The sequence below is a fragment of the Pongo abelii genome, chromosome 5 (assembly GCF_028885655.2).
Source record: "Pongo abelii isolate AG06213 chromosome 5, NHGRI_mPonAbe1-v2.0_pri, whole genome shotgun sequence".
In the NCBI taxonomy this organism is placed as follows: domain Eukaryota; kingdom Metazoa; phylum Chordata; class Mammalia; order Primates; family Hominidae; genus Pongo; species Pongo abelii.
Window position 1 is genome coordinate 97,046,099 of NC_071990.2, and position 15,687 is coordinate 97,061,785.

The 15,687-nt window shown below is 33.8% G+C and overlaps 1 protein-coding gene across 1 annotated transcript in view; it reads left to right on the top strand.

The window, feature by feature from the left end:
- The window catches only part of FUT9 (fucosyltransferase 9), a 98,499-nt gene extending 88,613 nt beyond the window's left edge, over positions 1-9,886 (top strand). The window contains exon 2 of the mRNA XM_054557891.2: positions 1,358-9,886. Within this exon, the coding sequence (XP_054413866.2) occupies positions 1,358-2,445 (1,088 nt within the window). The 3' untranslated portion in view covers positions 2,446-9,886. The remainder of the gene's footprint in view (positions 1-1,357) is intronic.
- The last annotated feature ends 5,801 nt before the right edge of the window (positions 9,887-15,687 follow it).

Sequence of the window (15,687 nt, forward strand, 5' to 3'; positions counted from 1 at the left end):
AATCTTTGATTCCATTACCGTAGTTCTGGGAGTGATCTAGAATGCAGTGTCCAAAATCTTTGGACTCACAGTCAAGCTTTGCTACTCAGAGAGTCTCATATGCTTTAAGAAAAACTGCATAGCAAAAGAATGTGCTTTTTTTAATGTTCACATATATTTAGGTAATTAAATGAAGGATAATTTCTCCCCTTTTTTGGAAGGAAACATCTAATGTTCCTATCCTAGTTTCTATCAAAATTTCAAAATACTTTAATGAGTCTGAAATGTATAGGCCATATTATTTTCGTAAGAGAAACAACATGAATTTCAAACGATCTGTGAGAATTTTATCAAGAAACAGTTTTCGCAGATATATTTTTGTGTTCATAGCCATAAAGAGGCATGAATGCCGAAGAGAAAAATACTTGAAGACACTTTTTTCTTTAAAAAAAAAAAAGGCTTCACTCATCTTTTTAGCCACAATCTGCTAAAATTCATGAGATCAAAGTTGTTCTTCATGAAATATAGCCCTTTTTTGAGAATTTGTTTATTTTTATAATACCAATATCATCTTAATACAAAGAAAAACTTTTTTAAAGCTCTTATGCTACGTAAGTGAGAACGTTTTTCTAATGCAAATAGAACATTTGATTATTACATCTTGGTAGATATTGGATGTACTAACAAATTATTAAAAGTAAACAAAGAAAACTGTAAGAAAAATATATAAATAAAAACAAAACCCTGTGAGTTTTGAATTTATAAAATTTGTCTGAGTGTACTTGTTTTATAAAAACGTATCAAATCAAGAGTTGCCATTTTTTTTTACCAGAAGATTATACTAATGCATTTGCAAACTGTGAAGGTAAATTTATAACGAGAAAAACAAAAACATAACGTTTTTAAAAGCAGTTTAGTTTTCTATCAAATTCCATCTGAACCACAAAGTTATGCTACAGTCTCAATATGCGAGTAAATAAGTGATTACATCAACTGGGAGATGTTCACAAATCTGATGTGGTGACAAAATACTAAAAATTTTAGTCATGGCTTTAGCGATGACAGTCTAGGTTGTGCCACTTTTCTACAAGCAAATAAAAGTAGAACAGTTAAGGATAGCATTGAAAAAAATGTTACTTGGTTTGAAGATATGCTGGTACTTTTATAAGAGTTTTTGGGAAACTTCCTTTTGAAAGCTGTTTCTTGGCTTTGAGGAAAGTTCTGTTTCTCTCAATGGTTTGATAACACTGAAAAGGAAAATGCAGTTGATTACTACCTGTGTATCTCATATTTATGATTTTAAATATATCTCAAATATATTTATGATTATCTCTTCATTCCCACCCCTACCTCCCCTTCTGTCTTCTCTGTTTCATAGAAAAAATTATGACATCAACATCCAAAGGAATTCTTCGCCCATTTTTAATTGTCTGCATTATCCTGGGCTGTTTCATGGCATGTCTTCTCATTTACATCAAACCTACCAACAGCTGGATCTTCAGTCCAATGGAATCAGCCAGCTCTGTGCTGAAAATGAAAAACTTCTTCTCCACCAAAACTGACTATTTTAATGAAACTACTATTCTGGTGTGGGTGTGGCCATTTGGGCAGACCTTTGACCTTACATCCTGCCAAGCAATGTTCAACATCCAAGGATGCCATCTCACAACGGACCGTTCACTGTACAACAAATCCCACGCAGTTCTGATCCATCACCGAGACATCAGTTGGGATCTGACAAATTTACCTCAGCAAGCTAGGCCACCCTTCCAGAAATGGATTTGGATGAATTTGGAATCACCAACTCACACTCCCCAAAAAAGTGGCATTGAGCACTTGTTTAACCTGACCCTGACTTACCGCCGCGATTCAGATATCCAAGTGCCTTATGGCTTCTTGACGGTGAGCACAAATCCCTTCGTGTTTGAAGTGCCAAGCAAAGAGAAGTTGGTGTGCTGGGTTGTGAGTAACTGGAACCCTGAGCATGCCAGGGTCAAGTATTACAATGAGCTAAGCAAAAGCATTGAAATCCATACCTATGGGCAAGCATTTGGAGAATATGTCAATGATAAAAATTTGATTCCTACCATATCTACTTGTAAATTTTATCTTTCCTTTGAAAATTCAATCCACAAGGATTACATCACGGAAAAGCTCTACAATGCTTTTCTGGCTGGCTCTGTACCTGTTGTTCTGGGACCATCTAGGGAAAACTATGAGAATTATATTCCAGCAGATTCATTCATTCATGTGGAAGATTATAACTCTCCCAGTGAGCTAGCAAAGTACCTGAAGGAAGTCGACAAAAACAATAAGTTATACCTTAGTTACTTTAACTGGAGGAAGGATTTCACTGTAAATCTTCCACGATTTTGGGAATCACATGCATGCTTGGCTTGCGATCATGTGAAAAGGCATCAAGAATATAAGTCTGTTGGTAATTTAGAGAAATGGTTTTGGAATTAAAATTTTTCATCACTTGCACACTTGATATTTTGATGAGATATCATCCAAGTATTGAGGATAAGAAGAGATGCAACATACTACTTTTGTGTCACAATTTATTTTTATCACCCTCTCTAGGGTAACATGTATATTTTGGTGGAGATTTTTAAACGCTCAGCAGGAGCAATCATTCCATTCGGTTTTAAATTATCCTGTATATACCTAATTATGTGCACTGGAGAGTCATTTATTCTTCATTATCATTTGCAAACATTGATTTTCACATTTTTGTAGTTGTCCATAACGTAAGCTTGTGGTTTGATTATTGTTTCTACACTGATCAGCTGTTTAATCTATTTGGGAAATATCTATTTGGGAAAGTATGAAAAATTTTCACTAAGTATTACAATGTCTGGTTCCAACTTTGCATACTATAACAAAGGGAGAACATGTTGCGATTGAATTCTAACCTCTTTGACTCCTAAGTTGAACGAAGTGTGTAACTGTCTCTATTTGATCTATTTTTTTACCTGTTTATCACATTTGTGAAGGTGAAATTATTCATGGAGTGAATAAGAAAGATATGAAGCAGAACTGTTCTATTCAGGAAGCTATTAGACTTCTCATTTATTTTCATTAAGCTGATTCGCAGCTACTTATTCTCATGGTCTTAAATTAAATTATTCAAGTATTTTTAAATATCCAATTTGTTGTGATTTTCAGCACCTGGGAAGTAATCCCAATAATACTTTAGAAAATCTAAGACAGTTTTCTTTCTGCTACTGATAACACTCATTGTCATAATAAAACAAATAATTTCCTCAAATAACAAAGAAAAATGATACCTATAAATATATTTATAAATGGTGTCATTTATGAACAATGTTTAATTACGTATCAATTTAAGATTTTTTTCTGAAGCCCTAATATTTAAAATGGTCTTATTTTACCATATGGATATAAGATTTGGCTCATAATGATGAGCGCTATCATTTGATTCGAGTTCTGTCATTTAAGAGATCCTAAATAAAATTATCATCAAGGTATTAAATATAAGATGTTAAATATAATAAAGTGGGGATATATAGAAAACACACAGTGTTAGCACAGAGTAAGATCTCAATGCACATTTGTTGGATGAATAAATAAATGCAATTGAATTCACAGAAAAATGATTGTTTGTTTCAAGGAAGTGACAGTTCTACTTTAGAAGTACTAATTGGAGATGACTTTTATATCCCATTTTGGTAATTATTCATACATAGCACATATGACCATGATGTTCAGGGCTTTACAGAACCAAAATAAACCTACCATTACATGAAAATTTTGAAGAGTATATTCCTGAACTTGCAGCTGCCTATAGCATTCTCCTCCATAAGGCTAGAGAAGAGGAGAGCTGGATATAAGCAGAGACTGTAGGTGAAAAAAGATGGGCCATTAAGGATTCTTCAAGGAAAGCATTCCTCAAAATAATCTTTAGTGCCTTTATTCCATTCAGGCCAATAATCCGTCCAAAAATTAGAATGTTCTGAGGACATCCATTTGGGTCTATTTGTGACTTATTCCTATTACAAATTGACATCAGCAAAATTCAAAAAGAATTCAGTAAAAAGGGCATAGATCCAGCTCTCCAGACTATCTTGTGAGATAATAAGCTCACCCCAGCACCAGAAAGATTTGAGCAGAGGAATATTCCTATAATGAATAGAGGATTGTTTGATTCTCAGGTATATTTCTTAAGCCAAGATTGAATGCAGTGTCAGACACTGCCTTAACACCCACAGAGATAAGATGAACAAGGTACAATCACTGCCTAAAATGAGCTTACAATTAAGTGGACAGACATATAAAAGCTTCCTTTCAATTCAGCTTGAGACTGTTTATATGCAAGTGCTACTCTGAATGAAGTTTGTATGGGTCAATGCTGATTTAATGGGGAAATAAGTAGCAAATTTCCCCAATTGCTTAGCTGTTTGACATGTTTCTGAGCTGCAAACTTTGTCAACTCTTTTGACCCAACATATTATTCTCTCCATATTATTTCTTCTAACCACAATGCATTAAGAAATAATATTTTTATGTGGATGTCCTCCTCAATAAGTTTCCATCCATATTTAATTAATTGGTAAGACAGTCAAATTCATACATTTACATTTACTTTGTCAAATTTTTTGGTCTATAAAAAGCATAGAGATCTAGAGAGGATACACTGCTAACAAGTTTAGAAAGCACCTGTATTTTTTTATTGTTATTATTTTTGTGATGGAGTCTCGCTCTGTCGCCCAGGCCGGAGTGCAGTGGCGCAGTCTCGGCTGACTGCAACCTCAGCCTCCCAGGTTCAAGCGATTCTCCTGTATCAGCCTCCCGAGTAGCTAGGATTACAGGCGTGTACCACTGTGCCTGGCTAGTTTTTGTATTTTTAGTAGAGATAGGTTTCACCGTGTTGGCCAGGCTGGTCTTGAACTCCTGACCTCAAGTGATCCAACTGCCTCAGCCTCCCAAAGTGCTGGGATTACAGGTATGAGCCACTGTGTCTGGCCCACCTGCTTTTTTTGAAGGCAGAAAAACATTCAATATTAAAAGCATTATTTCAACCTGCCTTGGCGCTAGTGAATGTTCATGATTTGAAAGAACTGAAAGACCTAAAGGCAGTGTCTCTATTGTTGACTACAAATGTAGGCTCTTTGTTGGACTATGACTATAATCACACACTGATAATACGACGCAAGTAGAGGCAGTACTACTAAGTGTCTAGCAGGTGCTTTGAAACCCCATTACTAAGTCCCAGAAGACTGTTTCCTAAATTTGAAGTGGAAGAATTAAATGACTCAATGGAACCCTTTAGCTCTGGGTCCATTGATGTGTGAGTTTTAGGGCTAGAAGGAATTATAATTTTGTTGTTTATAATTGCTATAATATAGAAAATATAATTGTTTTTCTTTCTACTTATGAGTTAACTAGATCCAGAGGTATTTATTCAAGACACACATTCACACACACACACACACACACAAACCACAGCTAGTGACAATAGTTACGATTTGGATTTAAGGATCCTATCTCTCTTTATCCCACTTTTTTTTCAATAGCATTCCTTCCTTATCATAGAATTATGTCTCAATTTTTACAAATGTGAATGTCATTGGTATTTTTAGGGCCTATACAATGGTATACCTCATGTAGAAGAACTTAGACTTTTGAAGGTATACAATAAATAAAACATCAAACTTGTTAGCATTTGTTCTGGTTTAAATATTTTAGGAGTTGAGTTCAGCAGAAGGAAATGGACTATCACTACATTTAAGTGAAATACAACACTCAAGAAAGTGTATGGTTCACAGCCACTCCTTCAATAAATCCTGTGGATTGCAATTCTTTGTAAGAAACTCATGAAAAAGATATATTAATTCAACAAAATTGGTTTGCTGTTGATTATACAAACCAATAATTATGCCTGGAATTAAATTGTGGACACAAAAAAGGGAACAGACCATTTAAAATGTTTTATTTCAAAATATCGAAAAGCTATTACCTTCAATAATCTAAATAATTAAATATTAATTATTGTAGACATCAGTAAGAATAAATAAATGTTAATCATTATAGACCTTACTAATAAGAATATATACTGAATTGTCCACATCCAGAGTATTACACCCTGAACAAGAAAGACATGAGAGCTTGACAGTCATATATATTATGACACCTGTATATCTGACAATATGAAGTAGAAACTGAAAAAAAAAATCGTCTTAGTGGGAAACAAATACATGCCTAAAATTGTTACATTTACTGTAAAACTCCTGATAATCTTAGATTGTGCAGAAATGTTTCTTATTTTGAGGGGCTTAGAAAGCTCAGAGAATTTGATGTGTAAAGCAACAGAATATTTAGGAATTATTTGTGGAGATTTTAAATTCTTGCCTCCAATTGGAGGTTAAATATTAAAAGAATAGGAAACTATGCCTCTGATATTTTTTTGTCAGCCTATTTTTAAACTAGATTCCATGAGTCTTAAGGTAATCACCTAGAATTTTTTTTTTTTTTTGCGTGAATTAAAGTTACCACAAATTTCAGGTCCTTACCTTATGACTGTGTTTGATCATATCTTTGAGTTCCCTTGAACTCTGATCTCATTTTGGGAAACTTCTTAACAATTACAATTGAACTGTTAAATATAACAAACATCAGAATCTAAAGGATAAGCACAGTGCCTAATGTACAGGAGGGTCATATCAAATACTTGTTGAATAAATAAATGAATGTGATAAGCGGTCCTGTAAAATATTTTTTAAGAGTAGTGACAGTGTTTCTTGGTACCAATTGGAGATGATATTTTATATTTATTTTATTAGTCAGTTTGTCGCCTGGATGCAAAAGGAAGGCATTTTAACTCCTTTCTATCTTACCACATTGTAAAACATCAAAAGAAGTAACATCGCAAGAAAGATTAGAAAGGATTTGGATCACATTAACATTCTATGCAAATATTAGTAACATATCAACTGTTTCTAATAGGAAAGAAAATTAGTATTTAAGGAGAGTATAAAGTGCAAGCACTGTGAAGGGCAGATATCTATTACCAAACCACATGGAGAGAAATATAGTCTCTCTCCTAACTTCATTCCATTGTATTGCAATCAGTCAGTTAAGGTGATTTTCTTTTCTGGATGTCTCATCTAGAGATTTTGTAGCATTTTGCAAATGGGTATGCTTCACTACTATCCAAAGTGTTCTTCCCTTTAGTAATTCATATTGAATGTATCCATACTCATATGCATTTTATAAAACAATTAACAGAATCTAAATAAGATATAGCCTGCTAAATCTGGAATACGAGTGCTACCCTAGGTTATTAGTTCAGCAAACTAATTTTGAGAAAGCCACTTAACCTCTCTGGACCTTGTTTGCAAGCTTTCTTCTAGCACTATTACTCTTATCTAAGATCGAAGTTGATATGTGCATGAAATTCCTAATGGAATTTGAATGTCCATCTCAAAGTAACTTTTTAGAATATTCCATACAGATTTCCTTCTCATTTCTCTGTGTAGATATTTAAAGTATGAAATTGATTATTTAAACTAACATGTGGAAAGAACCTAATCCAGAGCTTGGAATATAGAAAATGCTCAATTAACTAACATTCCTCCTTTATCTATGACTTTTGAACTCACTACTCACTGACACCTTAATTGCCTGCAGAAAAATCAATCATATTTTGGGCATTATTTTGAAATATTTTAGAGTTTTCTGTACTATTCAAACTCTTATTACAAAAATCTAAAGATATTTATTGATGCAAAAAATTTAGGGAGTCATTGGAAATACCTAAGGCAATCCCAAGCTAACAATAAAATAGCATAATTTTAAGTAAGCTAGATTGAGTTCATTTAGAACATGTAGTTATTTTTTAACTCACAGTTAATACATGTCCATGCATTTGATTTACTTTAAAAATATTTTATTTAAAAATAACCTCTCCAACACCAGTTGCTTTCTGTCAGTTTTACTCAAAGCATGCTTCCTAGGTCACCTGACCTAGAATCACCGGAAGTGTTAACAATACCAATTTCTGGGCTTTGAACCATGAAATTAGAATTTCTTCAAATAATCCATGCCCCCCTGTCACCCAAAAAAAGCGCATGCTTTTAATAATTTCCAAAATTATCCTGTTTCTGCTATAATTGGTGAACCATCCTGTCCTAAACTAGCAGTTCTCAAACACGCATATGCCTTTGAAACTTCCTAGATCATCTACATAGAAATTATTTGAAAGACTGTTAATAATACACAGCTTCTGAATCTCTGGGTGTGAGATGGGACCAGGAATCGTCTTATTTTAAAAATCTCCCCAGATGGTTCTGGTGTCCTGCTAGTTTTGAGGTTTGCATCCCACCTGTTTAGATGGGAAGTATTCTATTAAATATGAGGTATTACCTTTCTTTAGTGCACCTGGAATCTTCTTAAATACATCGGTGAAGTATTCTACTTCAAAATCCAAGACATTTTGTATGCCTAATTATTTCACACAAGAGCATGGAACTCACCAGTCTTGTGATTTGGGGCAGGTTATTTATAGTCTCCAGACACTTTTTCCAGTTGCGAGTTGCTTATAGTAGTTCACGAACCTGAATGCACATTAGAACCATCTGGAGAGGTTTTAAAATTGCAGATGTCCAAACCCCACCTCCAGAGAGCTGATCTATTTAGTTTGAGGAAGAGCCCAGAAGTCTAACAGGTGTAAAGGCTCCACAGGTAATACTACTGCGGGCATACCTCTGGAAATCAGTTCTTGTCTTGGAGGAACTATTAGGAAAATAAAAGATTATATATCTTGAAAAAAAAATCTCTAATTTGCTTTCTAGGTTCTAACTGCATGTTTATATTTTGCAACAGGAAAGACTGGTCTAGACAATTACTAGAATATATGCTTCTGTGATCTGCTTTTCTATTGCATGTGTTTAAGAGACCACATTCTTGGGTTCCAAAGTCTCCTTGCCTGATAGAAAGGTAATTTGCAATTGAGATATGGCAAAGAATTGCAGCACCCAAATTTTTGACAACTACAGATTTAGAATTGAATCCAAGGTCTGCCATTCACTAGCTATGTGCAAGTTACTCAACTTCTCTTATCCTCAGATTTTGCAGCTATAAAGCAGAGGTAGCATATTTCTGAAAAATTATATTCACGTGACTAGATGATATGTGTTCAAGTGTTATCTTTTATTCTTATAAAAGATAATTGTGAGGAATCCAGTGCTATTTTCACAATTTTAATTCTAAAACTCTGAAGACATTAAACAGGTAACTTGTAGGAATCACTGAAATTTTACACAAGCTGAAGGAACAACATTCAGCAAAACGGAAACAAATAAATACAGCATGGAAGCATATATTCATGTTTCCCATAATTACTAAGTTACGGAAGGGGTGTGAGGAGCTGGCAGTGGTGGTGAATAGGCATTGTTTGCATTACTAAATATATATACCATTTCTTAAAATAATTGGAACTCAAGCAGGCCTAATTTTCTCTCCCTGTTATGAGCAATCAGTAAATTAGTAGTCAATTTAACTTATTATCAGTTGGTATAGCTCATGTCACAGAACAGGATAGCAAGAAGATTCTCAGAGCTCATTTTCTGGTAAAGGAAAAGGCCTAGGAATATTTAACAGTTTGACTTAATCCACCACTTCAGCTGGTCTACTAGCTTTGACACAGGACTAGTTAATGATTTGTTAGGAAGTCTCCATCTACTTTTAAACTAATTTTAAAAAAAAGCTAAAAGTTGCTTTCAAAATGTTAGGGTATAACTTCAAGAAACAGGAGTATTTGTCTAGTGGTTCAGAAATAAAATAATTGTTAGCCAGACTGTGATTAAGGCTACCATAATTGCATAATAAATAGCTTTGACATGAATAATCTCAGTTGTTCAAGTGTACAATTTTAAAGCTGTACTGTGTTAGAACAAAAAAGTAGGCTCAAGGAAAATTTCTATTTTTCTATATGAAAAAGAGAATGATATTTAAAATAGTATTTTAAGCAGTTTCTAATTGTGTTCCTTTAAAGAGCATTAGAAATGTCTGTTATGTCAGTAACATTAGAAAACTTCAAAAACTGATTTATTTTTCTGAGTTCTCTGGAAACCAAACAATTTTGAATTAGTTGTGTAAGTAAAGTAAGTTAAAGCTTGCTGGAATTTTATTGTGGAAAACAAATATAGGTTTTATTTGAAAAATTTTAAGGGCCATTTCTACAGAAAGTTATGCTAACATGCTAACTTTCTACAGGTGGCTGCATTCCATTTTGATTAATGAGGGTTCAGGAAATAGAAAGGCAGGCTCTGCAGAAGCAGTACCCAAAGACTAAATTAACAACCCAGGACTACTACTCATTATGTGAGAAATATGGGCCAGAGTTACAATATCACATCTCCAGTCTCAGATTGGCCTCATTAGCCACCTTCAGTTCCTTAAATGAGATAATCCTGAAGATGCCATCCTTGTCCAAGGTGAGATTGCCAGAGGATATGAGCTCATCTAGGGTGGAATACATGTCTCCGGGGACTGTAATGAGATCAGGCTTTTCACTTACTGGTTTTCTGCCTCAAGAGTCCTTAAGCAAATGAAGATTATCTGATTGTCTATGTAAAACTGGAAGTAGTCTACTTTTTAGATAAAAGATAATCTATCTTGAATATTTCATATATGATTTTAAAATAATCAAAAAACAAAGACTATCATATTTGAGAACAAGATTTTACTTAGAAGGGAAAAAAAAGAACTTTCAGCTTGTAGATGCTCTACATTCAAATCTGTGAAGCCTCTTGCTCTGGAAGTCTAACAGGCTCACTGTCATTGGAAATGGAGATGAAGAAAGAAATTATGGAAATAATGATGCCTTTTTATCCTTAAATAAAAATGCAAATCTTTAGAGCTATCATCATTATGATAGCTTTCAAAACAATATATGTTCATGTGCTTTAAAGAAAGGTTGGGTTTGGTAGGAATCAGGGTTAAGGGAGTAATTGTGACAATATAAAAAATGGCATTGTTATAGAATCCCTAAAAGGTAAATAATGTATGAGATGAAGGTAGGAAGTAATGTATGCTTGCAGAAATGCAACTGGTCAAAATTACTTGAATGAAATTGTTGAGATTAAACATCTTCATTATAATAATACGTCTTATTCTGATTCCAAGACAATACGAATGTAGAGAAGAGATTTTTAAATGGAAAAAGTAAAGAGCTAACAAGTCTGTACCTAGATTCAAGTCCACAACGTGGCAAAAAAGAGAAAAGTGTCAACGAGAAACAAGAAGAGGAGTAGTAAACTAAGGATCAAAGCCCAAGTTCCAGTTTTCACAATCTACTGTATAATTCACTAACATTTCTGGGCCATAGATTTTTAATCTGTAAAAGGAGTGTGATGGACTGTACATTAGAAGTACCTGAGAAGCTCTTAATAAATCTTGATGAATTGTTTAGAAATTCTAATTTAATTAGCCTGGCACAGTGCACGAACTGCCATATATTCATGCAGATTTTTTCTTCTTTTCTTACTGCTCCTTTCCATGTGGCCATGTCACTACAAGGGGTGGGGAAGAAGTTAACCTGTAATTGCTTCAGGAGCTCTGATTAAAAGGTTGCTGAAGCAAAATACTGCAATGAAGTTCTGAAAATGAAGAGTTAGGACTTTATGTGATTTCTCTTGCCTCATTCCCTCAAGAATGCACATATAGACACACATATGCCAATATCTTTTTTATGTAGTTCAAGTATAACTTTGAATAAAATGACTTACATTCAAGGAAGGTCAAAACTATTATTCTGAAACAAAATGTGACAATTCTAGCCAATATGTGAATTGTAAGGGTCAGTAATCCATAAACTATTTGGATGGTAATTGTATGTTTTATTAATGTGATGTAATTTTGCACTATTGTATTGTCATATTTAATCAAACTCTTAAAAATACCCTGAAAAGTAATGCCAAATGTACAGTTTATAGGTTCTTGTTATTTCTGATAAGAATTTAATTGCATTGTGCTAATAGTTGTTTATTGCTATTAACTTTCTGTGTATGTATTATTGCGATGCAGACCCAATAGGGTTATTTTAAGCACACTAATTAGTCATCTGGATTTTTATAGATAAAATCACACATTGATCAGAAATCATTTTTCTACTTATTTTTTTGTAGAGTATTTTTCCACACTTGAAAAAAACATGATTATTTTATATCAAACATCAACTTTTCTTTAAATCTTATTTTAGTAGCTAATGCATGTTTGAAATAAGATGTGTTAGAAATTATATGACTATATTAAGGTTGTGTTTATATTAGGTGAAAAATTGCATGCAATTGGTGAATCATGCAGCTTTGGGGACATTTACACTGCCACTCTCACATAGGCTCTGTCTCAATCCGTATGCATGATTCACGTCCTTTCAAAAGTCCCTTTCCAACATTTGGTAAAGTGAAAATGTTATTCATAGTGCTAATGAGCCAATAAACAATGCTGCGTTTCTTTTTTCTAACTGTGCAGCATATTGTGGTAAATTTTCTCCCAAAACTTTATTTTTGGAGTTATTGTTGGCAATAAATACAACAAATTATTTGTTGGCAAGTGATACAATTTACTGTATAGCAACTTAATAGTATAAAGCATGAAGATGTGAAAATATCATCTTAACCAGTTTCATTCTATGAACATAATATTCTGGCAGCTTTTTCTATAACTGAGAATGGTAAATCTTTCTATACACTGCCAAAATCAGTACTACTGCCAGTCACCTGAGGTCAGGTCTGCACAACACTAAATTGGGCAATAACATAGAACATCTAGGCAGTCTTGACAGTCAACCAGTGTAATCACTAGGGGAAGAAAAAGTAGGCCTACCCTTTTACTTATTAACTTAAGTAATAAAAATTGTATAAAAACATGAATGTTGGCTGCAGAGGAGCCTTTACATGCAGATAATTTGCAGCAGTCTTTGAAAATAACAAAAATTATTCCATTTCATGAAGGGTTTGTTTTGTTTAGCTTTTCTCTTTTATTCAGAAAACATACCTGTGCTTTTGAAAGGGCTTAATCCCAAACAGGTAATTTGTGTGGATCAATCATCTCTCCTCCCATGAAATTAATCATTCATGGTAATATATTAAGGCTAGAACGTAGCTCTTAGTGACTTAAAACATGATGTAAGCATTTACACTGTTGGAAGGTAATTTCATTGCTATGTTATTAAAATGATGGGAATCCTATTTATACATTTATTTATTTATTTATTTACAGAAGATTGGTTCCTTCCAGTTCAATTTAACAGCTTCAATGAAGTTAGTATAATGATAAGAAAAATTGACTCTAGCTATTATTCCAAGTGAAAATCATGCAGCTGAGTCCTGCTGCATCCTGGGAGCAAAGCATTAATTCAAATGAGGAGTAGTCAGTCCTAGCACTGTAGAGGCCGACTTTGCCAACCAAGATATTGTATGTGTGTGACATTCAGCTAACATTGATCTAGGCACTTAGTTTGCTACCACATTGTTCCCTTCATTGATTGAAACTGTAAATAACATAACACTTTAAGGCAGCTAAGCAAATATTTTAATAAGCCATGAAAGGCAAGATGCCAGAGAAAATCTGTATATTCAGCTATTTGGAGAACTCGTGTTTTCCACAAATTAAACTGGAGATGTCATTTGAAATTTTCTTCCCTTAAACATGCTGTCACAACATGGATTCCTTCTCATGGATGTCTTTTTAGGCTTATAAATATATGGTGTGATCGCTATAATTCTGTGAAATTTTGTTCAGCAATTAATAGTGATTTCAGCAATATGTGCTAAGATTCCAAGGCAGAAATAAACGTATAAAGGATTTGAGCCTGTATGTGTAAGAAGAAACTCTCTCTTCAGTCATATTTCCTAAATTCAGTGTAAGTACCTCGCTGATTTAGCACTGGAGTTATTCCTTGAATGTGTAAATAATGATGTTCTATGCTGACCTAATGAATTCCTGTAATGTGAATATTTAAAATAAAAGAATTCAATTTAAATGTATACTAGCTAGTACTGTTTATTTATAATTCTTACATTCAAAATTATTCACTTGAGAAGATTCGTTTTTACTTAGATGCAAATCTGCATTCTATATATATTGAATTAAAAATTTAAAACTACATAAATATATTTTCCAGATTATACACTCATTACGAATATTGCATCAAAAGGGACAGTCAGTGTTCATATATAAAATATTCTACACCACTTTGTTTCCTTACTCTTGCATTGCTTTAATGGATTCAGGGCTGCAATTAGGCCTGTTAATGATTGGGCTTGTATGCATGGGAAATAGAAGAATCTATTCAACCTTCTCTAGTCTGCCTTGATCATGGCTTTGGAAATGTCTCACCTTGCATTCTGAATTATCTGCTATTCTACATATTCTTTTTGTTGTTTATATTCAGGCGTATAGAAGCAACAATTACCAATATGCTAAGATCCCAAGTGTTTATATCCAATTTCCTACTGTCATCTAACTTCCTGCAGATCCATTGACAGGGATAGCCCACTGTAAGGGAATGGAAACACCTAATTCCCTCTAAACTTTAATTCACTTAAGGGCACTATTATAAGTTATGTTGCCTAAGTCAAAAACTTAGAATTATCCTTAATTCTTCTTTTTCCTTTTCCCCACTTTGAATTGACTATGAAATTTCTCTTAAATATGTCACTTTTCTTCTGATCCACTGCATGGCTTCATTTAGTCAATAGAGCCTTCAATATTTCTTACCTGGAGCAAAGCAATAACTTCTTAAAGTCTCAAAAATCTACACTCAACACTGCCACCACTGGGAAAAAAAAAAAAAAAAAAAAACACACACACACAGAGGAAAGGTGATACAGAGAGAACTCAGCTTAGAGCGTTGATTAACCAGCAGTTTTTCCCAAAAGTCACATAGTTATTAGGATTTTTCATTGGTTCCTCAGAGTTCTTAGGATGAATTCTTTATCTGGGAGCAGATCATATACTGTCCTTTAACATTTGACTTCTATTACATTTTCTAAGCTCTTTTTTGCTCCCTTGTATTACCCTATAACGTTTCCTCATCTGTGATACCTCTCACACCACCCAGAGCTCAGACAGCTTTTCTGCCCAGTGAATTCTCAGCATCCTTAAGATTATAGTCAAGGGTCATATTCATTATGATGCAAAATACATTTCAGATGTAAAATATATTTCAGATGGGTTCAAAGGCCAAGAGGCAAATAAGGTTATTAGCAATATCCTGGAAGAAATGAGTTGTGAGACAGTCCTTGAAAGAGTAATTTGGTTAAACAAGCAGAACATGTGGCTAGACCTTCCAATGAAACATGAACAAGGTCTCGGGAACAGCACACATTGAATAAATATGGCTCATTTTAGTTGTATGTTCATGAAGAAGAATAGTGTTAGGTAAGGCATTAGTGATTTAAAAATGAAAAGGTCAGAATATAGGGAGCTTGACACTCAAACTGATAAATGTAAACTAGGTTGGTTGATTTGAATTGAGTTAGTTTGATTTGGTTCATACTGCTGCATGGTTTAAAGTCACCGAATAATTATGGGCAGATGTATGGGTGTGTGCAAAGCCATGAAATGTATCTTTTTAAAACTCTAAATCATTAAAAAATGTAAACTAGCATCATAACATCTTATCCACCCTCATGGCCAGTTCCAAGGCGTTTCAGTGGACAATGTCTCCCTTTGGCTGAG